Here is a 24,926-nt window from a genome sequence, read left to right as displayed (position 1 = left end):
ATCTGATATAATTATGAAAACATAAACGGTGCACCAGTATATTTGACCCTGTTACTCAGACGGCCCAATGTGTGCAGGTCAGACCACCACAGCAGTCACAATCTACCCACCTGTCAGACCACCGACAAACAAACAACGTCTTTTAACCGTTTAAAGGTTTACTGAACTCTCCTTATCATAATAATTCATCAAACTGAGTCCCAACGGTTTAAATCCAATAAAAGATTTAATCCAAACACATTAGATCCACATTATGTGTCAAGTGTACCAATCCAACCCTAAAGGTTGGAGCGAGACAAACCGCAGTCCGTTGACTGGTTAAAAGAACCGCCACTTTCCGTCTGACAGCAGTAATAAAGGACAAACAGAAAACACGCCAAGTTTAAATATCCCGTAGGTTTTGAGAGTTATTTCAATGCTGTTTTGGATTTTTGGCCCCCATGGGCGACCTTGGAGGTGCAGACCACTGACCAGACCGCTAGGTGGAAATGAGGCTTTTGACTTGTGAGCCATTCTGTTGTCAGTGTGCAGGATGTGGTTTGACATTATGCTGCTGCAATAAACAAGGCCTTCCCAGAAAAGAGGTTTTCTATTTGGCAGCATATGTTGCTCCAAAACCTTTATGTATGGTTCAGCATTAACGGAGCCTTGACAGATGTGCAGTTTACCCATGCACCCCCATACCATCACAGGTGCTGTTTTTTTATCGGAGCGCTGATAACAAGCCAGATGGTCCCTCTCCTATTTAGCTCCGGAGGATGCAGCGTCCATTTTTTCTAAAAAGATTTCAAATTGTGAATTGTCAGACCTCAGGACAGTGTTCCACTTCGACTTAGTCCATTTTAATTGACCTCAGGCCCAAGGAAAGCCAGCAATGTTTCTGGATCTGGTTTATATACAGCTTGCTCTTTGCATGGTGTCACAATTGGAAAACAAGGAGGTGTGGACCCAAGTGCAGAATTAACTAAACTATTTATTTTAACAAAAAGCCAAACAAAAACTTACTTCAACAAGTTCAACAAAAACACAGGGCTCAAAAACAGGGAGCCACCGGGACACTGACATAACATACGCACCGACAAACACATACAATGAACTGCCACAGAAGGGACGAAACACAGAGACTAAATAGACATGGGGTAATCAGACACAGGTGAGACTAACGACACAGGTGAAGACAATCAGGGCAAACACACTGGGAAACACACAGAGGCAGGAATACAAGAAATACTGAGGACAACTACAAACTAAATCATGAAACACTAAAGACACACAGAACTCAAGAATCTAACAAAACACACTAGAACACAGAGATACACGAGGATAATAAATGACAAAATAAAACAGAAAACACTGAAGACAAAACTAGGAAACACACAAGGGAAACAAGCAACACTGGGATAAAACAGGGAAACTCAAATACAAAACCAAATCATGACACATGGTTAGGTTTGCCACCCGTCCCGTAAAATACGGAATCGTCCCGTATTTTACACTTTGATATTGCGTCCCGTTTTGAATCAATACGGGACGCGGTTTGTCCCGTATTTCCAAGATGCTTTGAACTCAGCATCATTCAGCCGGCTAGTTCCCGCCTCCTCGGAGTGTCCGTTGGTTTGTTTGGTTCTTTTTTGGCATGAGCAATGAGAGCTTGTCAGTGATTGGGTGAGAGAAAGTCATAGGAGTCAGAAGGAAACATGTCTGCAGGTGTCTCTGATTCCCGCACCGTGCACCATTGAAACGTAAACGGATGCAGAAATACAGACGTGAGTAGAAAGTAATGCCTGGCTTGACAGTGTCAGTGAAAATGAATATAATGTAAAGGAAACTATTGTAGGCCTACTTAATATATTTTCTCCCATGTTTATAAATAGGTTATTCCAGTATAGTTTGGATAGTGTGAATATTTTTCGGTACGTATTTATTTTAGCCAAATCTGTATTCACAGTTTGTCCTGGGTGAGATATCATCAATACAACATCGATATATCGACAGTAGACACTTAATTAATACAATAAGAAAATAGTTCAAAACCATATTAATAGTATCATTCATGATTTCATAAGAAAACAACAAAAACGAAAGACAGGAGGACAGAATAAATGAATGAAAATACTATTAAATTCGTACTGTTTATTTAATAAAACATTTGTTATCTTACTGCTCCCCTCTATGTTACAGCAGTGTCAAAAGCACTTCAATAATACTCTGTTAATGAATTAATGTTAAGTTAATAACTTTATTTGAAGTTTAAGTTAAGTTGTAAATTAGATAGCTAATAGTAATCATCTGCTGAAGTCGTGTTAGGTGCATTTCATTGTGCATACATTACTGTATCTGCCTTTACACTGAAGTTTTGCATTTTTGTAAATTATTTCAGAAAAAAATGTGTTCATAAAGCACTTAAAACTTTAAGTATGACTCTTATTAGTTCATTAAAACCTTGTTTTAAATCATGATTCACCACAACTGGTGCCCCACCCCACCGTTGGGCCAGTGAGGCCCCTACTGAGTTGCAACCCGCTGCGGGGTGTCCCTTGTTTTTCTGCTTGGAAGGTGGCAACCCTACACATGGTAGAGTTTCAGCTAACGTGTTCACAGACTATGTCTCCTGGAAGTGTTCCTGAGCCCATGCAGTGATGTCCACCAAATAATTTAGTCTGTTTTTTATTTATCTGAAAAGTTTACTTGATTGTCTGACTATATAATAGGGTAATAAAAGTGATTGACAGTTTAGAAGAGTAAAGGAGACACTGCAAGACGAGACATAACAAATAAGAACACAAGAGTCAAAACTAGCTGCTGATGTGTTTAAATGTTTGTTTTTGTATTCTCCATCAGTGCTGCTCAGAGTCAAACCACACTGGAGTCCCTGCAGTGCCACTTCACCTGGGACCTGGACCGCAGCAGGCCGAAACTTTTACGTCTCACGCACAAGATGGAGGACTTCAGCAAAGAGAAGGGAAATAGATGGCTGGGCCACATTTACAACCTGTGGGGGTTCATTCAGTATAAACTGGGGTTAAATGAAGAGGCTAACAGTTTGTTCCAGAAGGCTACGGAGGCACTCAACAAGCTGAGAGTAGCAGATGAGGGTCCTTGGTTAGTGGTGAACTACGGGAACCTGGCCTGGCTGCACCACCACCTGGGAGATCAAGCAGAGAGTCAGGCTTACCTGTCAAAGGTTGATGCCCTGATGGAAAAAGACCCATCTCCATCCCAGGACGACCTCCATCCAGAGATCTGCGCTGAAAAGGCCTGGACCCTGATGTTCTTCGGAGAGGATAAGAAGCTGGTTGTTGATTACTACGAGAAAGCTGCCAGGATGCAGCCGAAAATGGTGGATTGGAACACCAGCTATGTCATATGGTTAAAGAAGGTCAAAAACTTCAGTGACACAAGGCTGGACCCTGACCTCTTGGAGAAAATGAGACAAGCCAAGGAACGGGATCCAGAGAACTTGTACCTCGCTGCGCTCTACCTTGAACAACTTGCTGATAAAGGAGAAAACATTCGAGATGAAGTCCGTGAGTTGGCTAAAAATGTGAGCAGTAACTGCAGTAACAGTTGCATGTGGGCCTTACTAAACCTTTACATAGAACACATATCTGTTGATGAGGCCGTTGATTTGGCAGAGAAAGTTCTGAAAAAACATCCAGATGTGCGTTATCTGAAGAAATTTGTTGCAGTCTGCTACAGATGGAGGATCATTTATAAAAGCAATAGTTCCCCAGAACAAAGCATGATGGACAGAGCAATCGCTCTCCACGAGGAGCTGATCTCTCTTTACCCTCACTCTTCACTCAAAAGGGAAATAGAGCTCGCAACTATCTATGCAAAGTCACATCACAGCAAGGCCAAAGCTGAGCAGATATTTCAGAAACTGCTCAAAAATGAACCTGCAGAACCTGAAGACAAACAGATGCTTTACAACATATATGCAAATCATTTATACTTTCATCAAAATGACTCCCACAGGTCGATACAGTATCACATGAACGCAGCAGCAATACCAGAAATATCCTTCAGCCGTGAGAACAGCATCAGAATCCTGGAGAAGACTAAATACCGAGGCATAATGTGCAGAGAAATTTCTCAGAAATCTGCAAGAGCCAAGGCAGTAAAGATAGGGAGGCAAATTTAGGGGGGACAATTTTGTCCAAGCAAAAAATAATAATATAATAATAATAATTTCTACAAAGGCGTATTGCTTTCACACGTGGTAATAAAGAGCAACAGAATCCTGGAGAAGAATGAATAACAGGAGGGGGCCAATTCTGCCAGGGCGTCCAAAAAATAAGGATAAAAACTAACTAAAAACAAATTTCTTGCCATACAAAACTATTTGAAATAAATTAAAGGAAGGTTTACTTTTATTATTTTCTCTTCTAAGTCTCACATTCAACAACAGGTTAAAAAAAACTCAAGTTAAAATTAGGATTTTATTTTAGAATTAAGTCTTGCTTTTCATTTAAGGCCAAAAAAACACTTGTTGCTGCCACTTTTATGTCAGTGCTAGACTATGGCGATGCTCTTTACGTGCACGCATCCTGGCAAAGCCTACATGCGTTGGATACTGTCTACCATGGGGCACTGAGGGTTATCACCAATCTAAAAGCCCTTACTCACCACTGCTCCTTGTATGCTCGGGTTGGTTGGACTGCCTTGTCTGCACGTAGACTAAATCACTGGCATATTTTTATTTATAAGGGTATTCTCGGTCTGCTTCCATCCTACCTACAGAGCTACATATAAAGTAATGGAAGTTACCATCTTCACCTTCTTACCATCCCTAAAGCCCGTACGGAATTAGGAAAAAGGGCGTTCAAGTATGCTGCTCCCTCTTGGAATCGGTTGCAAGATACTTTAAGTCTTCGGGAGCTGGTTTCCTTGAATGTTTTTAAAGGTCTACTTAATGATCTGGAGGCAGAAATATCTGACTGTAGATTTTTTAGCTAACTCGTATTGTCCTTTTTGATCGCTTTGTTGCTCATGACTTATGACAGATTCTGGTGAACTGGTTCTTTTTGTGATTCCTGTATTTATGTTCATTGTTGTTAAGTGTTTTATGTCTGAAACCCTGTAATTGTGCTGCTGCCTGTCTTGGTCAGGATGCTCTTGTAAAAGAGATTTTTAATCTCAATGAGACTTTTTCCTGGTTAAAAAAAAAATATATATATATTTTCTTAATTATTTTTATTTTTGGGCTTTTATGCGTTTATTTAGAGATAGGACAGTAAATAGAGTTAGAAACAGGGGAGAGAGAGAGCGCGAGAGAGTTGGGAACGACTTACTAATTCAGGACGGAGTTCCCTTCTTGACATCACAAAGGGCAGTAGCCCCTCCCCCAGGTGGGTGACACTCCCACAGCTAGGTGTTTGTTCTGCCCTCTGAGTCTGCCTTCTCACCGTAAACAATAGGACATGGAGCGAGAAAGACCAAGTACACCCAAGCCCTTCCAGAGACAGGGCGTGGTCAGACACAGCTCATTTACATATTTAAAGGTACAGACACAGAAACAGTCTGTTCTGAGCAGGGCTGAAATAGAGGGGTTTATAGGCATGATCAAATACAGGATCAGAGTGGATTTAGAACAAGAAACTTCACACATGTTTTTGGAAGTTCTGAGAATTTTTTAAACTGGTTGAAGAGGAGGAGACTATGTGACCTTTAAATCTTACACCCTAGCTCCTGGTAGGTGTGACGTCCTCTGTAAAACACGGTCGTCATGGTGAATACTTAATGAAGAAATGTGTGAATTGTGATTATCATGTATTTTGCTTCTGTTGTGTTTTTTCAATGCTGTATTTTCAGTTTTTAGAATTAATGGATTTTATAAGAATGTGCTTCACTTTGGAAATTTAAAGTCCTCATTGTTCATGTGAAAATGTATTTTCTGTGACCTGAAAATTATATATTAAGATGCTCCTGTTTGCTCAAGCTGTGTTTAAGCTTCATACCAATAAATGAACAGTGTGCACACCAAGAAATCGTCTTGAAGTTTTTTGTTTCAGTAGTTTCACCTTCTTCAGTTCTAAACTATCGGGAGGACGGAGCTAGAAATTTAAGCCTCGTCAGATCATAAGCGTCTGACAATTATTAGAGTAAGTTATTTGGCAGAAATATTTGAGTTCAATGAACATAAATGAAAGAAATTAGCTCTTTAGACAGATTAACAACTTCACATACACTTTACTGCCTGGGTTTACAACTAGCACAGGCGGCATCTGCTGGTGAACTAAGAGTATTACAAGATGGCGTCCATAAACTGATTCATCATCATGTTGCAGAGTACGGTGAATTTATAATCTGCCGCTCTCCTCTCCGAACACACGCACGCTGGCAAACTGATCATGTATGTATGAGTATTTTATTCAGCCATTATACACATACAATCATTTTGAAACAATACAGACAGTTCAAACAGAGTCAACAGTCATGTGTTATGTAGCGACTGAAAAGGAAAAGGCAGAAGCAAAAAGCTAGAGATGCTTACGTCATCAACACGCAGGAGGAGCGTGAGCAATTAACAGGAAGGCCACCTACTGTCTGAGCCTTTTATACACTTATTGTGTCAGGAAGAATAAGAACATTTCACAGCAGCACATGTTCTGATCATGTGTGTCTTGGCACAGTGAAAGACTAACCATCAATCATGGCATGGATGAACCACTTGTTGCTCCAAACGAGCAACAGCAGAAGAGCAGTTCAAGTTATGTTGGTAGGAAATTTGTGTAATGTAGCACCAAACCCAAACTTTTATTTTGTATGCTCATGCTGAAATGCAAAAATAACGTGATTAAAGTTTCAAGTAACCATTAGAAAACCACTCAGTACTGGGTAGATATTGAGTACTTCTTCATCACATGTTGTAGAGTAGTGAATTATTATTTAACGGATAATGAAAGCTGGATAAACCACACAAATCTACCTGTTAACTAATGGTTACCTAGAGCCTTTTTCACATATACACTCTGGATTATATCTAGTGGTTAGTTTCCCATTCGTCTCCCAGTAAGTATGCAAAATGTGTGTACCTTATTGTAAAGTGTTACCCATGTATATTGTGATTTGTTGTATCTCTCCTGTTGATTTTCCATAACACACATTGTCTATATGCTGCATTCCTGTACTGACTCCATCCCACTCCGGGCTCCGGCTCATCATTGATGGTGAATTGAAGTTTTGGGCTGAATCCTGGAATAAAAGGAAAACCGATGTTGAAAAACAAAAACCTCATACTCTGTCAGTGTAACAGGTTGATATTGACAGCATAAGACTTTCCCCAAAACACTTGTTTTTCATTGTATATCTTCTTTTGAGTTATACATTATTCTCCTGCCTGTTTATTTTGGAGTCTGTGTGTGTGTGCCCCAACTGCTTGGGGCCCCAGACCAGTAGGGGCCCCTCAGGGCTCACAAATGTAAACCAAAGCAGTGCCCCAAAATGACAGTAGGAAACCTCCCTAAGGGGGCCCCATCTGACAGCACTCACTGTTGTTGCCCTGCTAAGTGTCACATTATTGCTTTGAAAACCAAAATTTGTTTCTGAAAGTCAACAAAGTAAAATGAAGAGGAATAATCCCCAAGAGACTCTAGAATTACCACAGTGTGAGTGATGATGGAGGAATGTGGTCAGAGCCGTTGACAGCTTGGTCGGAGGTAAGTTAATGATGATTCACACTCCGTCGATAAACACATTTTAAAGTATTTTTTTAGTTGTTTAGTTGTAATCAAACCGTGGTTTTTAGTTACTGATCATATTCGATTCATCCCGTATCAGTTCTGTGGAGTTTTGAATAATATTCATAAAGTTATTCATTAGTCGTGAATGTTAACGGCTAATGTACTGAATGTTAAGCTAGCGTCTCGCGCAATAGGAAACCCCATAGTCACTCCGAGCTGCATCATTACCAGTGACGTCATCATTGTCTCACGTTTAGCAGCTTTACTTTTGTCTCCAAATTGTTTGTAACCTTACAAACCGATCTATGTAGCCATTTATCCACGACCTATAGTTGTCATGGTAACAGTTGAATAAACAAACTAGACAACGGGCTGCAGACACTCAGGCTCCATCAAAATCTGGTAATATTACTGTACCTTTTGAGTCTGCGTGGTTCCTCATCTTCTCACAGCGTCTCTGCCGGCTTCCTCACCCTTTGTTTGTCAACAAATGCACGTGGTGTCAGAGGGGGAGGCGTGACCGTTTTTATGACACTGCAGTTGCACTCAGAGACCTCCTGATGGCGCCAAAGCGCATCAAAACTGACAACATTCAATGCTCTAAATCTCACGCATTGGGAGTGAGAGACACACATTTCAACCTGTTCACACGCTCACACGCCACACCTTGTATTTCTCACGCATAAATTACCAGGATAACGCCCACAAAATTGCGCCGCTATTTTTTTAACAGTGAAACAGATATGAATCAAGTGGGTTTCCCATAGAGATCAGAAGGAGCTTGCCACGCACCAGTTAATAAAAAAAAATATATATATATATAGCTACCCCAACAACCAATCAATAAATAGAATTGCTGTATCCGGGTAAGATTTAGATATTCCCGCTACAACAACGCTACATTCTGGTTACAAAGAAGACGCTCGCACTTTGATTCAGACGCTGAAGTACAGACTGATAGACGTGGGAGAGGACCGTTATATTTACAGTCTATGGAGAAGAGGACCATATGGTATTAATACAGTAAGTCATCTCATCATTTGATTTCTGTATGTTGGGGAATATTGTGTCCAGTCAGCTGGTAATCAGTAATATTAGCTAACAGTTTGACCAGAGTGTGTGAACTAGACAGCCAGTTGAATTCTTGCTAATTTCAGCAGCTATTCTGACACCTGTTTTTTAGTCCTAGATCAGGACCCGTATTCACAAAGCTTTTCTCTTACCTCTGTAACCGAGCTTTCTGGGTTCGTTGGACCGGATACACTTAATAAGAAAACAATAAACGGCACATAGGCGGGGAGCTTCTTTATCCACGGCTTCCACTTTATTACACACACACCTGTGTACCAGTGTAACAGGATAACAACAATAACAACTGCTTTATGGCAGCTACAGTAACTCTCTCGGGACACCTCACTCTAAAAGCGAGTGAGATATACAGTACATATAACAAACACAACAATCTGTCACAATCTGTGACATACGTCCCCCCCTAAACTTGAAACGTCCCCGTTTCACATAAAACATTGGCACAGGCACCCATGAGACAACAGGAAACCTCTCAATACAGTCCCCTAGCAGAATTTAACCTGAGCATGAAAAAACCCCCTCTGTATCACAGTTGTCACCCAAATGTACTTGAACAGCAAAAATACATGAAAAAAAAAAGATCCCAGAAAGAGGGAAACAAACACCAAGCATCAAACTCGGAACCTCACAAAATCCTGAAGACGTGAAGGTGGTCGCAGGACACGCCCCCTGCGTTCAGGCCCTGAAAACTCCCCATACAGACTGATGTCCACACCCCCAGCCAATTGTTGCTCAACCATTTGTGGCGACAACGGGAGTGGCGAAACCCCCAAAAGAGGAGATACTTTAAGGGTAGGAGGGGAACAGTCCCTGTAGGCACTGGTAAAGTATAATGTTTCAGCCTGTCATGGTGAACCACCTGAGTCCTCTCCAGAGAGTCCAGAGGGTTGCTGATGCGGTAAGTCAGTGCAGCCTCACCTCCAGACGCCAACGCCTCCATGACCCGGTATGGGCCCTTCCAATGTGGTGCCAGCTTCGTGAACTTCTCAGTGGGATTATTCAACCACACCATCTCGCCCGCCTCATAGGCACGGTGGCAAACATCAGCGTCATAATACAGTTTTTTTCTCTCATGAGCCTCTGCAGCATTGAGCCTGGCGACTGAGAAAGCAGCCTTCAGTCCATCCACCATGGATGACACATACCATGGCAGAGATCCAGCCCCCCGAGAGTCTGAAACAACACCAGGCACAAGCACATCAGCAGGGACACGCGCCTCCCAACCATGCATACCACGTATGCAAAAGCGACCTGTTTTACATAACTGTCCCATTTGCCCCCACGAGAGAGCAACATCTTAGCATGCTGGTCAATCAGAGCACAAATTATGGCGTTCCACCATTCCTTCCGACTTCGGATTGTATGCCATGGTGCATGTTTTCTTGATCCCCAACATCTGACAGAGACCCTGAATCACGTCCGCCTCAAACTGGCGGCCTTGGTTGGTGTGCAGGACCTCAGGGACTCCATGCACCAAAACATAATCCTCAAAAAGACAGTGAGCAACCGTGTGAGCAGTCTGGTTTGGAAGGGCGTACACATTAACAAATTTAGTAAAATAATCCTCCACAACCAGCACGTACCTATTCCCCCGAGATGTCACAGGCAGTTCCAGAATATCTGCTGCCACCCGTTGCAGAGGGCAGTCAACCAGAGATCCCCCCATGGGATGTCTTGACATGAACCTGCAGTTCGGAGTTAGTGCAGCAGAGAGAATAAGCAGTCTGTAGGTCAGATTATGTTCCTGGTGAGACCGGAGAGCAGTCCACTGAGCCCACAACGTGGTCTGTTGTCGCCCCAACAGAGCCAGAGGAAACGGGCCTGCGAGAAAGAGCGTCCGCATTTTTATGGCTAGGGCCGTTCTTGTGCATAATGGTCCAGTTGAAAGGGTCCAACTCCAGCACCCAGCGACCCCTCCGTCCTGTGGGGTTATTATCAATGGCCATGTGCCTGAGCCCCAGCAATGGGCGATGATCAGTCACAATTGTAAAGGCAGACAGTCCCACATAATGTCTAAACTCATGCACAGCCCACACCACGGCCCACAGCTCCCACAGCTTCAAAGGTGGACCAGCGCTTCTGTGCATGCGTGAGAGCCTGGCTGGCATAGACAATGACCCTTTCCAAGCCGTCCACATCCTGTGCCAACACCGCCCCCAACAGAGTCCTTAGATGCATCCGTATAGACTTTGAACGGGAGTGCAAAGCTGGGCAATGTGACCACTGGAGAAGAATTTTTCCCAGCGAAGCGGTTAAGTGGGGCTGCAAATTGTGAAAAATTCTTCACAAATTGCCTGTAATATAAACAGAGACCCACAAAAGCTCTAACCTCAGAAGGAGAGCGGCTTTAACACCACGTGATCCCTGGCAAAGTGGCACTTGCCAGGATTTAGCTTCAGGCCCGCGGACTTTATCCTGGTCAAGACCTCCTCCAGGTTGGCGAGGTGGTCCCTGAATGTGCGACTGTATATCAATATATCATCCAGATACACTATGCAGATGTGCCATGGCAGACCTCTGAGGATCAGCTCCATCATGCGCTGGAAGGTGGCTGGTGAATTAGTCGGACCCATTGGCATGGCCCTCCATTGGTACAAGCCACGGCCAGTTGTGAAGGCGGTCTTTTCACGGTCCTCAACCACCTCCACCTGCCAGTAGCCGTTAGAGAAGTCGAGGGTGCTGAACCAGGAAGAGCCGGAGAGGGCATCAAGGCTGTCATCAACATCACTCAGTTACAGGGGGGAACAAGTGGTGTCACGTCAGTCTCCTGAACTGGGTAGAATTCACCCAAGTGAAGACCCTGTTTAAGCTCAAAAGCTCTACCAGTGGGCTTGAGGACACGAGCCACAGTCACACCATCTTTCACCCTGGTCACTGTGTGAGCTACCACCAGTCCAGTCATCTCAGGAATGTTGGGCTCCAAATAGCCGTCAAGGCCTGCAGTGGGAACGCTGGCCCCCGTGGGGTAACGGACGTTGCCTGGCACCAAGGCTTCGCTCAAGCGGGGAATGGTCACCACATCAGCTCGGGACACATTACAGCAGCCAGGTACAAGCGTATCCAGCATTTGTTCATTTACTGCACGAGAGTCAATGTAATTCTTCCTCAGGGGCGTGCTCCGCAGGGCAGGGACAGACATGCGAATGCTCTCACTGATCAATGACACAGTGGCCCCAGGGTCCACCAGCACAGCCACTTCAGTTCCTTCAACCACCCCCCTTACATAAGAAGTGGGGCGGTCTAAAGTTTGACTGGCATCCCCACTCACCACAGGTGCAGCTGCAGCGTCCCCTTGAAGGTGAGCGGAACAATTGCTCTCGTCTATCATTTTTCCCAGCTCTCAGTCTTTGATTTTCATCACAAATCTCTTTCATTTCCATCCTCATGAAGCACATCTCATCTGTCAATTTATTTACAGCTCGCTGCAGATTATCCGTCACTGACACAGACTGCACAGTTGAAGTTCCTACAGGTAGCTGGGTGACCAGATAGGTACTCACACATTCTCTCTGGCATTTTCCCAACACTTCGCAATGGTCAAAGCTTCCTCCAAATCCGTAGCACCCTGCTCAAGACACTTGGCTTTCAGCACCGGATCCAGGCCAGCAAGGAAGCGACGAAACTTCTCCTCTCTCCGTGCAACGGCCCCATAATCCGGGAACGCCTCCGCGACGAGCCGGCTCACATCAGCTGCATACAACTCCAAGGTCTCCCCGGGAGCTCATGCTCGAGCAGATAAGTTAGCTCTGAAGCGGTCCATATACTGTCTCTGCCCAAAAGCTATCCCCAATCTCTCTTTAACAGCAGCATAGTCCGACTTAACTGCTTCAGGAAGGCTGTCCCACAGCAGAAACGCCGATTTGCACAGTCGGGTGGGGAGGATGGCCACCAGCTCATCATTATAGTCGCTGCCGCAGCCCAGGGCCGCTCTGACCGCCACCTCCAACTGTCTCACCCAGCCAAGGAAACTCTGGTTTCCATCGTCGGCAAAAGGAGTAGGCAGGTCAACACAAACATCTCTGCCGGGCGAACTGCCGGTAATTCTCCACGTGCCGGGTTTCAAAGGGTCGTCATAACCGCACCACATGTCCGTTACTTAGTAACGTTACGCTGCTCAACAGGTTAGCGGGCTAGCTATACTGAGGAAGCTAAGCTAATGAACGGCAGCGTGAACGTAGACGGCACGGCAAAACAAAGATTAACCGGTAACCGACAGAAAGAACCACCGCTGCCACCAATGTAACAGAGCTTTCTGGGTTCGTCGGACCGGATACACTTAATGAGAAAACAATAAACGGCACATAGGCGGAGAGCTTCTTTATCTACGGCTTCCACTTTATTACACACAAACCTGTGTACCGCAAACAGGATAACAACAACAACAACTGCTTTACAGCAGCTACGATAACTCTCTAGGGACACTTCTACATGCATTCGTACGCTGACACTTTGCATGAAAGTATTTTCATTTAATTATCGAATAGGCTATGCCTTTTCACATATAGGCTATCTAATTGTTGTTGCTGACGTGGGCTATTGAAACAGAAGCACAATTATTCCCTTGCAATTTGGATGTTTTTTTTAAGTCACTCATGTGCCTAAAGATTCTTTGTGAATACGGGCCCTGGCCTAGTCATATTTTGAAATAGGCTGGACCATTTTTGTGCAGATACAGAAAATGAAATGTCAAATGCAAAGTCAATTTTAGTCAGTCGGCCACTTTTAATCATAATATTTCATTATATTTTATATCCTGGCCATGCATAGTATTAATAATAACTTTGTCTGTTTCAAAGATGTCAGGGAAGAGGCAAATGAGCATTCTTTCATGCTTCGCTCTGAAGGGTCAGCTCCCTAAAAAGGCAGCCAGGTCAGAGGAGGAGACTGTGGAGAAGGCAATAGTGGAGGCAGTAGATGAGGCAGTGGAGGAGACTGTGGAGGAGGCAGTGGAAGAAATGAAGGAGGAGGCAGTGGAGGAGACAGCTAGGGTGTCAGTAGGGGAAGAGTCAGTGAAAGAGATGGTGGAGGACACCATAGAGTAGACAGTGGAGAAGCCACTGGAAAAAGGGAAAAAGAGAGGAGTATGTGGAGCGGCCACCTATAGGTGTTCCTTGAATGGTCAACCCAATGGCCATTCTTCACAATCGGAACTACCAGCTCCTACTACTGGTGCTCTATCTGCAGGCAAGAGAACTCCTGTGCCCATCAAGGCATGAGGGACGTAGGCAGGCATGTAGAAGGCAAGGGACATCGAACCAAAGAAACGGCTCTAAACTCAACTGCTGAGGGAAAATGGCAGTATTTACATACATGGATGCCCCTGCCATATTATTCACAACACTGCCAAACATGCAGGGCAGAGGTTTTTGGAAGTAAGTTCAAACATTTACACTTAATATTACCAATCTGTTAAGTCCAATGCCAAGTAAAAATGTTTGCTGTATAGTGTTGTAATAAATCTTTGATTTCATGTTTTGCAGATATCCGGATTTGATCCAGAGGATCTGACTGTGGATGTTGGGTACTGGTTTAAGGGCAGCACCAACCGTAAAGGTTACCTGGCAGGTTTGTGATTCAACCAGCTCTAGTGTTATAAAACAAAATGCATTGCAACATTTTTTATTTGTTTGCTATTGATGTTATATATATTTTACAGAATTTTGTGACTTCCATGGGAGCGAGTACATGGAAATGCTGCTGCACATTTCAGTGCGATGGTTAAGCCTGGTGGATGCATTTTCCAACCCCCTGACAGAAGTCTATCTCCTCTTCTTTCAAGCAACGCTGCCAATTTTCTCCACACTGAACCTTCTACTCCAGAGAGAAAAGTCCTCCATCTTCCTGCTCCATGGAGAGGTAAAATGGAAAGGTTGGGCTATCCTGCTGCCCAGTATGTCTGCCTATTTTTTCATTGGCTGATATGTCCTTTTTCGAGTAATACATGGAAATCTTTTATGAACTACAATTTTGCAGATGACGAAGTTCATCTTGAAACTGTGTGCAAGGTTCATGAAGCCGATAGCACTACAGGGCCGACAAGTCCATGACATCCTCTACAATGACACTAAACCAACTGCCAGGTAATGCTTTCAAGTCTCATAAGGAGATAAACCTGTATGCTCATTGTCCAAAAATACACTTTTTTTGTGAAGATTGTTGTTATGAGTTGAGTGAGATCTCTGATGTGATGGAAAGGGCATAAAATGTACATGTAGTCTATGGGTAAAACCCATAGATATTGTTTGAACTACTTTTACTTTTACTTTTTACTTTCTTTTCTCTCTCTGATAGGAGAAAAGCTGAATGTTGGCTTCACCACCAGAGCTACCCTCAACAGGCTCCTTGAGGCTGGAGACATCACACCTCAGGAGGTGCAGCTATTGCAGCAGGCAGCACTGGCGTTTCTGATCAAACACCTACAATAAACAACACTAACCATAATCACACACACACCGCACACACACACACACACACACACACACACACACACACACACACACACACACACACACACACACACACACACACACACACACACACACACACACACACACACACACACACACACACACACACACACACACAGTCACACTTGAGAGCCCTGCAACATATTGAGGCTTTAACTTTTAATTCTTAAGAAATGAAGAAATGAAAGTCACATAACATCCTGCTGATAAGGAAAGTGTCACGCCTCTATCACGGACATTTAAAGCTGCTGCTACTGCATCATCACATCATCCACACTAGAGAGCTAAACCTGGAGTGACTGTAACCAGAGAGCAACATCAAGAGGAAACATCTGCTCGACTAAGTCATCTTCAGAAAACGACTGAGAGGAAGAAACAGTAGAAAGATGAGGTGAGTATCTGACTTGCATACGAATGTTTACATGTTTTTAATTTATTAATTCCAAACCCTTTCCTTTTAGTCTTTTTCTTCCCCTTTAGCTTCATTATTTTAGTGTTTCATACGTTTACTTTTCTCACTTTGTTGCTTTTGTGACATTTTGTTTGTCTGGGGTAAAATAATAATAATACATTTTATTTATAAGTTTCAATTTCAAGACACTGTACATTTGTTAAAAAGACAGAAGGATCAGAACAGTAAGGACAGACTAACAGACATTACAACATTACACACAAATCATAAATAAAACAACATGAAGGTGCAGCGACAGATAAACAGATCACACATCACAATCATAGATTAAAAGCTTATTTGGAGAGGTGAGTTTTGATTAGTGATTTGAATGTAGAAGGGTCAGTGCAGTGTTGAATGTGTGTAGGGAGTGAGTTTCCAGAGGGAGGGGGCAGCTATGGAGAAGGCTCTGTCCCCCCAGGTTCGTTGCTTGGTTCTAAGTGGGGGAGACAGGAGGTCGGCTTTTAAAGAATGGAGGCTGCGTGCAGGAGTGTGAGGGTGAACTGTGAGATAGGAGGGGACCTGGTGGTTAAGGGCTTTATGTGTAAGGAGCAGGATTTTGAATTGGATACGGTACGAGACAGGTACCCAGTGGAGATATGTAGGACAGGGGTGAGGGGTTCACTGGATCGGGTGTGGGTGAGACGGGGTGCAGCACAGTTCTGGATGTATTGGAGTTTATTAAGGACTTTGGATGATCATTTTTAGAAACAGAAGGGTATCAAGTGTATCACATTAAGCTAATATTAATAAAAACAAGTTAAAGATGGATTTTGATAAACTGTTGTCTGTCGGTGAGGTAGGATTTTAACCAGGAAAGAGCAGTGCCAGTGAAGTTGAGTGAGTGTTCTAAGCTGGATAGAAGAATACTGTGGCTGATGGTGTCAGGGGCTGCAGTGAAGAGGTGCATTGTGTAATGGAAAATGTATTTTGCTGATGTGTTAAAATAAAACTGTGACAGTTGCTGAAATATCGCTGTTCAGATTGCACCAAGCCCATATCCTGTTAATCCTCTGAGGCCTTTGCGTAAACCTCTGCACAGGAAGTACATGTTAAGAACAAACAACCCCACTGGTTCAATAGAAATCAGGACGTTGTGTAAAATGAAAAGATAAAGCACGAGAGGGAAGGATCGGTATCGGCAGGCGATGGTGTACTACTATAATACCTCGTCAGGTGAAAGTTTCTCTAAATTTTGAAGCAGAGGTCTCCAGTGAGTGTAAAACCTATCAGAGCACCCTCTAAGAGTGAATTTAATTTTCTCTAACTTAAGGAGAAATAAGACATCGTGCAGCCATGCTTTGAAGGAGGGGGGTTGTGAAGATTTCCATGAGAGAAGGATCTTCCTGCGGGCAATCAAAGAGGCAAAAGCAATAACATTGTCCTGAGTGGTCGAGGTGACAAGGTCGTCAGGAGACCTCCCGAAAATAGCTATATGCAGGGATGGATTGATGTTTAGACCTAAAATGTCGGAGATGGGCTTAAAGAAGGATTGCCAATAATTAACTAATTTAGAACAGGACCAAAACATGTGAGTCAGGTTGCAAGGAGCCTGGGAGCATCTACCACAAGTTTCATCGATTGTATCTGGAAATATTCTGGAGAGTTTATATTTGCTGTAATGAAGTCTGTGGAGCACTTTAAACTGGATGAGAGACAGCCTAGCACAGCTAGAAGATGAGATGATGAGATGAGATCCAACTTTATTGTCATTACACATATACAAGTATAGAGTAACGAAATGAGGTTTGGCATCTCACCAGAAGTGCAACAAGCAGAAAGTGCAAGAATCTGTGTTATGTACAGTAATTACAAAATTTACAGAAAAAGTGAATTATTGGGTATATATGGCTGGATTAATGGGATGCTATGAATATAAATAAATACTATAAATATAAGGATATTTTTAGGATTATAATATACAGATTAAGGTGCAGTGAGCATGCTATACTAGATTACAGATAATATACAGAATATGGACATATTGTACAGGTCGATAACTTATTGAGGTGATATGAACATACTATATAATAATACAGGTGGATGAGAGATGTGTGTGTATGACCAGGAGGAGTGGTGGGGGGACGATGGGTGTGAGGTGATGTGCAGGGGAAAGGGGGGCGGAGTTCAGTAGAGAGACAGCTCTGGGGAAAAAGCTGTTCTTCAGTTCAGTTCAGATCTTTATTGTCCCTGGAAGGGAAATTTGATTTGCAACAGTGGACACAAAAACACGACAGATAAACAGACATAAGTTGAGCAACACAACGTGATGAAATACAACCAAGAAATATAAAATATAAAAACTCACTGTTCGTTGAGAAGTTTCACTCAAATGGTATAAATAAATACATGTGCTTGCTCTGCTTGAAAGTGCAGTCAAGGATTTAAAGAAGATTAAGAGCATTAATTGCAAGAGGAACATATGAAAATTTAGATCTGTTTGCCTTAGCCCTGGGCAGCCTGTACCTCCGACCTGAGGGGAGAAGAACAAATTCCTCTAAGAGAGGATGGTCAGAGCTGGACAAGATAGACTTTGCTTTTCTAACAACTTATCTGTTCCAGATTTCTGACAATGAAAGCTGCTGAGCGCCGATTATTTTACTGGCTGTATTGACAATATTGGAAAGACGATTTTTGTTCTGAACAGAAAGGTTACCATACCATGAGATAAAACAAAAGGTTAAAATTGACTCTATAAAAGAGCGGTAGAATAAAACCATCAGTGTCTTGTCCACATTAAAAGTGTTCATTCTGCGCAGAAAGTAGAGTCTCTGAAAGCCCTTTTTGCAGATTGCATCTGTGTTCTTGTCAATCACAGTGCCCAGGTACTTGTAACACTCAACATTCTCCACAGGTGTACCTTTGATCATAGGCGGGAAGGTTGAGTGGGAGATTTTCCGAAAATCAATGACCATCTCTTTTGTTTTTTTGACATTGATCTTTAAGAAGTGGCGGTCGCACCACTCCACAAAGTCCTTCACAACAGGCCCGTGATCGACGTCTCCATCCTGGAGCAGACTGATTAGAACAGTATCGTCTGCAAACTTCAGGAGATGCCTGTTGTCATAGGTGCTCCTACAGTCATTTGTATATAAAATATACAATAAAGGGGACAGGACACACCCCTGTGGTGAGCCTGTGGATGACAGCCACTTCTCGGATAGGGCACCATTTGCCCTGACTGCCTGAGGCCTGCAAGTTAAAAAGTTCAAGATCCATTTCACCAACCCAGCATCAAGGTTAAAATGGGACAGCAGTTTCTTTTCTAAAATGTGGGGTTGGATTGTATTAAAAGCTGAGGAGAAATCTACAAATAAAAGCCTTGCATGTGTTTTTATACCCTCGAGATGTTTATATGAATAGTTAAATAGAGTAATAGTGGCATCAGCCACACCTCTGTTTGACTGATATGCAAAGTGCATCGGGTCAAGCAGGCCCTGAACATGATTGGTCAGAACTCTTTTGACCAATTGTTCAAAAGTCTACATTACTACTGAAGTCAGAGCCACATCCCTCAGGTCATTTAGCTCTTTGGGAGATTTGTTCTTAGCCACAGGTACAACAATAGAATCCTTCCACAGCTTGGGGACCTTGTGCACAGTAAATGACAAGTTGAAAAGATCTGTAAAAACATCACATAACTGATCTGCACATACTTTAAGAAATTTGCCAGTGATCATATCTGGTCCGGGACGAGCAGTGAGCTATAAATCAGGTTGTTTCTGGTCGATTATACACTGACGACATTAGAAAACAGACGAATAAAGACAGACCACTACTGCTAGTCGCAACTCGCGCAGCGCCATAGACTAAATGATCAGTCTGCTGGTTCTGGTCCGGAGGCTTCTGAAGCGCCTACCGGAGGGCAGGAGGGTAAACAGTCTGTGGGCAGGGTGTCCGCGGCGACCTCACAGCATCCTGTGAGGTCGCCGCGGACAGCGTTTTTTTTGGACGTCCTCAATGACAGGAAGTGGACACCTTGTGATACGCTGGGCGGTTTTTACCACCCGCTGTAGCGCCTTACGGTCTGTGACAGAGCAGTTTCCGTACCAGACTGTGACACTGCTGGTCAGGATGCTCTCGATCACACAGCGGTAGAAGTTCATCGGTACAGCTGAAGACTGGTGGTGTCTATTCAGTGTCCTCAGGAAAAAGAGGCGTTGAAGAGCCTTCTTAACCAGACTGGAGGTGTTAGTGTTAGATGAATTAACAGACCCAAGAGATTTTTCCAGAAATCCTCAGAAAGGTTGGTTTGTAATTCGATTTCCCAATCAGCCTTGATCTTATTTACCGCAGACTCGTTAGTTGTGAACAGGAGGTCATAAAGGTAGGAAACCTGACCTTTGGGCAAGACTCTTGCCTTGAGTGCCAGATCAATGCCACTGGAGTTTGGAACTTGAGGGAATGCCGGTGAGTGGGTCCTAGCAACATCACGGAGCTGAAAATATAAAAAAAAAAGTCGGAGCTATTTAAATTGAATGCAGAACGTAATTGTTCGAAACTGGCAAAAACATCATTAATGTATAAGTCACCCAGACAGCGCAGGCCATTCCTCTCCAAAGATGTAAATCGTGGGTCAATCCTAGCTGGTATAAAAAGGTGATTATTACGTATGGGCGTTGCTTTAGGGAGGGAAAGCCACCCAAAGTGTCGTCTAATTTGTGACCATACAATGTTTAGAATTTTAACTGCAGTACTCATTTAAATACTAGGTGTCTGAGTTACATATTGCTCCTTTAAAACATCTTATTTTCTTCATGGGAGATGAACAGTAAACATCCAAACATAGCACACTTCAAAGCAAAAAACTAGCTGCTGATGTGTTTAAATGTTTGTTTTTGTATTCTCCATCAGTGCTGCTCAGAGTCAAACCACACTGGAGTCCCTGCAGTGCCATTTCACCTGGGACCTGGACCGCAGCAGGCCGAAACTTTTACGTCTCACAGACAAGATGGAGGACTTCAGCACAGAGGAGGGAAATAGATGGCTGGGCCACATTTACAACCTGTGGGGGTTCATTCAGTATAAGATGGGGTTAAATGAAGAGGCTAACAGTTTGTTCCATAAAGCTGCAGAGACCCTCAACAAGCTGAGAGATGCAGATGAGGGTGCTTGGTTAGTGGTGAACTACGGGAACCTGGCCTGGCTGCACCACCACCTGGGAGATCAAGCAGAGAGTCAGGCTTACCTGTCAAAGGTTGATGCCCTGATGGAAAAATACCCATCTCCATCACAGGACGACCTCCATCCAGAGATCTGCGCTGAAAAGGCCTGGACCCTGACGTTCTTCGGAGAGGATAAGAAGCTGGTTGTTGATTACTACGAGAAAGCTGCCAGGATGCAGCCGGACATGGTGGATTGGAACACCAGCTATGTCATATGGTTAAAGAACGCCCAAAACTTCAGTGACCCAAGGCTGGACCCTGACCTCTTGGAGAAAATGAGACAAGCCAAGGAACGGGATCCAGAGAACTTGTACCTCGCTGCGCTCTACCTTGACCAACGTGCTGATGAAGGAGAAAACATTCGAGATGAAGTCCGTGAGTTGGCTGGAAATGTGAGCACTCTGTGCTGCAGTGGCAGTGGCATGTGGGCCTTACTAAACCTTTACATAAAATACATATCAGTTGATGAGGCCGTTGATTTGGCAGAGAAAGTTCTGAAAGAACATCCAGATGTGTGTTATCTGAAGAAATTAGTTGCGCTCTGCTACAGATGGAGGATCATTTATAAAAGCAGTAGTTCCCCAGAACAAAGCATGATGGACAGAGCAATCACTCTCCACGAGGAGCTGCTCTCTCTTTACCCTCACTCTTCACTCAGAAACGAAACAGACCTCGCAACTATCTATGCAAAGTCACATCACAGCAAGGCCAAAGCTGAGCAGATATTTCAGAAACTGCTCAAAAATGAACCTGCAGAACCTGAAGACAAACAGATGCTATACAACAAATATGCAAATCATTTATACTTTAATCTAAATGACTCCCACAGATCGACACAGTATCACATGAAGGCAGCAGCAATACCAGAAATATCCTTCAGCCGTGAGAACAGCATCAGAATCCTGGAGGAGACTAAAGACAGAGGCATAATGTGCAGAGAAATAGAGGAGTTTCTCAGAAATCTGCAAGAGCCAAGGAAGTCCAGATGGGGAGGCAAATTTAGGGGGGACAATTTTGTCCAAGCAAAAAAAAAAAAATAATAATTCTACAAAGGCGTATTGCTTTCACACGTGGTAATAAAGAGCAACAGAATCCTGGAGAAGAATGAAAAACAGGAGGGGGCCAATTCTGCCAGGGCGTCCAAAAAATAAGGATAAAAACTAACTAAAAACAAATGTCTTGCCATACAAAACTATTTGAAATAAATTAAAGGAAGGTTTACTTTTATTATTTTCTCTTTTAAGTCTCACATTTAACAATAGGTTAAAAAAAACTCAAGTTAAAATTAGGATTTTATTTTAGAATTAAGTCTTGCTTTTCATTTAAGGCCAAAAAAACACTTGTTGCTGCCACTTTTATGTCAGTGCTAAACTATGGCGATGCTCTTTACGTGCACGCATCCTGGCAAAGCCTACATGCGTTGGATACTGTCTACCATGGGGCACTGAGGTTTATCACCAATCTAAAAGCCCTTACTCACCACTGCTCCTTGTATGCTCGGGTTGGTTGGACTGCCTTGTCTGCACGTAGACTAAATCACTGGCATTTTTATTTATAAGGGTATTCTCGGTCTGCTTCCATCCTACCTACAGAGCTACATATAAAGTAATGGAAGTTACCATCTTCACCTTCTTACCATCCCTAAAGCCCGTACGGAATTAGGAAAAAGGGCGTTCAAGTATGCTGCTCCCTCTTCTTGGAATCGGTTGCAAGATACTCTAAGTCTTCGGGAGCTGGTTTCCTTGAATGTTTTTAAAGGTGGTCTTAATGATCTGGAGGCAGAAATATCTAACTGTAGATTTTTTAGCTAACTCGTATTGTCCTTTTTGATCGCTTTGTTGCTCATGACTTATGACAGATTCTGGTGAACTGGTTCTTTTTGTGATTCCTGTATTTATGTCCATTGTTGTTAAGTGTTTTATGTCTGAAACCCTGTAATTGTGCTGCTGCCTGTCTTGGCCAGGATGCTCTTGTAAAAGAGATTTTTAATCTCAATGAGACTTTTTCCTGGTTAAAAAAAATATATATATATATTTTCTTAATTATTTTTATTTTTGGGCTTTATGCGTTTATTTAGAGATAGGACAGTAAATAGAGTTAGAAACAGGGGAGAGAGAGAGAGCGAGAGAGTTGGGAATGTCTTACTAATTCAGGACGGAGTTCCCTTCATGACATCACAAAGGGCAGTAGCCCCTCCCCCAGGTGGGTGACACTCCCACAGCTAGGTGTTTGTTCTGCCCTCTGAGTCTGCCTTCTTACCGTAAACAATAGGACATGGAGCGAGAAAGACCAAGTACACCCAAGCCCTTCCAGAGACAGGGCGTGGTCAGACACAGCTCATTTACATATTTAAAGGTACAGACACAGAAACAGCCTGTTCTGAGCAGGGCTGAAATAGAGGGGTTTATAGGCATGATCAAATACAGGATCAGAGTGGATTTAGAACAAGAAACTTCACACATGTTTTTGGAAGTTCTGAGAATTTTTTTAACTGGTTGAAGAGGAGGAGACTATGTGACCTTTAAATCTTACACCCTAGCTCCTGGTAGGTGTGACGTCCTTTGTAAAACACGGTCGTCATGGTGAATATTTAATGAAGAAATGTGTGAATTGTGATTATCATGTATTTTGCTTCTGTTGTGTTTTTTCAATGCTGTATTTTCAGATTTTAGAATTAATGGATTTTATATGAATGTGCTTCGCTTCAGAAATTTAAAGTCCTCATTGTTCATGTGAAAATGTATTTTCTGTTACCTGAAAATTATATATTAAGATGCTCCTGTTTGCTCAAGCTGTGTTTAAGCTTTATACCAATAAATGAACAGTGTGCACACCAAGAAATCGTCTTGAAGTTTTTTGTTTCAGTGGTTTCACCTTCTTCAGTTCTAAACTATCGGGAGGACGGAGCTAGAAATTTAAGCCTCGTCAGATCATAAGCGTCTGACAATTATTAGAGTAAGTTATTTGGCAGAAATATTCGAGTTCAATGAACATAAATGAAAGAAATTAGCTCTTTAGACAGATTAACAACTTCACATACACTTTACTGCCTGGGTTTACAACTAGCACAGGCGGCATCTGCTGGTGAACTAAGAGTATTACAAGATGGCGTCCATAAACTGATTCATCATCATGTTGCAGAGTACGGTGAATTTATAATCTGCCGCTCTCCTCTCCGAACACACGCACGCTGGCAAACTGATCATGTATGTGTGAGTATTTTATTCAGCCATTATACATATACAATCATTTTTAAACAATACAGACAGTTCAAACAGAGTCAACAGTCATGTGTTATGTAGCGACTGAAAAGGAAAAGGCAGAAGCAAAAAGCTTGAGATGCTTACGTCATCAACATGCAGGAGGAGCGTGAGCAATTAACAGGAAGGCCACCTACTGTCTGAGCCTTTTATACACTTATTGTGTCAGGAAGAATAAGAACATTTCACAGCAGCACATGTTCTGATCATGTGTGTCTTGGCACAGTGAAAGACTAACCATCAATCATGGCATGGATGAACCACTTGTCGCTCCAAACGAGCAACAGCAGAAGAGCAGTTCAAGTTATGTTGGTAGAAAATTTGTGTAATGTAGAACCAAACCCAAACTTTATTTTGTATGCTCATGCTGGAATGCAAAAATAACGTGATTAAAGTTTCAAGTAACCATTAGAAAACCACTCAGTACTGGGTAGATATTGAGTACTTCTTCATCACATGTTGTAGAGTAGTGAATTATTATTTAACGGATAATGAAAGCTGGATAAACCACATAAATCTACCTGTTAACTAATGGTTACCTAGAGCCCTTTTCACATATGCACTCTGGATTATATCTAGTGGTTAGTTTCCCATTCGTCTCCCAGTAAGTATGCAAAATGTATGTACCTTATTGTAAAGTGTTACCCATGTATATTGTGACTTGTTGTATCTCTCCTGTTGATTTTCCATAACACACATTGTCTATATGCTGCATTCCTGTACTGACTCCGTCCCACTCCGGGCTCCGGCTCATCATTGATGGTGAATTGAAGTTTTGGGCTGAATCCTGGAATAAAAGGAAAACCGAT

At 42.9% G+C, this 24,926-nt stretch overlaps 2 protein-coding genes across 2 annotated transcripts; both read left to right on the top strand.

Moving 5' to 3' along the window:
• The first annotated feature begins 1,134 nt into the window (after positions 1-1,134).
• LOC136179472 (interferon-induced protein with tetratricopeptide repeats 1B-like) lies at positions 1,135-4,144 on the top strand. The gene is made up of 2 exons (XM_065956305.1): positions 1,135-1,139; positions 2,842-4,144. The coding sequence occupies exons 1-2, from the start codon at positions 1,135-1,137 to the stop codon at positions 4,142-4,144; spliced, it is 1,308 nt and encodes a 435-aa protein (XP_065812377.1).
• A 12,019-nt stretch (positions 4,145-16,163) lies between these two features.
• On the top strand, positions 16,164-23,689 carry LOC136179471 (interferon-induced protein with tetratricopeptide repeats 1-like). The gene is made up of 2 exons (XM_065956304.1): positions 16,164-16,276; positions 20,547-23,689. Exons 1-2 carry the CDS (start codon positions 16,164-16,166, stop codon positions 21,895-21,897), a joined length of 1,464 nt encoding a protein of 487 aa, XP_065812376.1. The 3' UTR covers positions 21,898-23,689.
• The last annotated feature ends 1,237 nt before the right edge of the window (positions 23,690-24,926 follow it).

This window comes from Labrus bergylta, chromosome 6 (genome assembly GCF_963930695.1).
Source record: "Labrus bergylta chromosome 6, fLabBer1.1, whole genome shotgun sequence".
NCBI lineage: Eukaryota > Metazoa > Chordata > Actinopteri > Labriformes > Labridae > Labrus > Labrus bergylta.
Note: the sequence above shows the minus strand (reverse complement) of the source record. Positions and strands in the feature narration are given on the sequence as shown.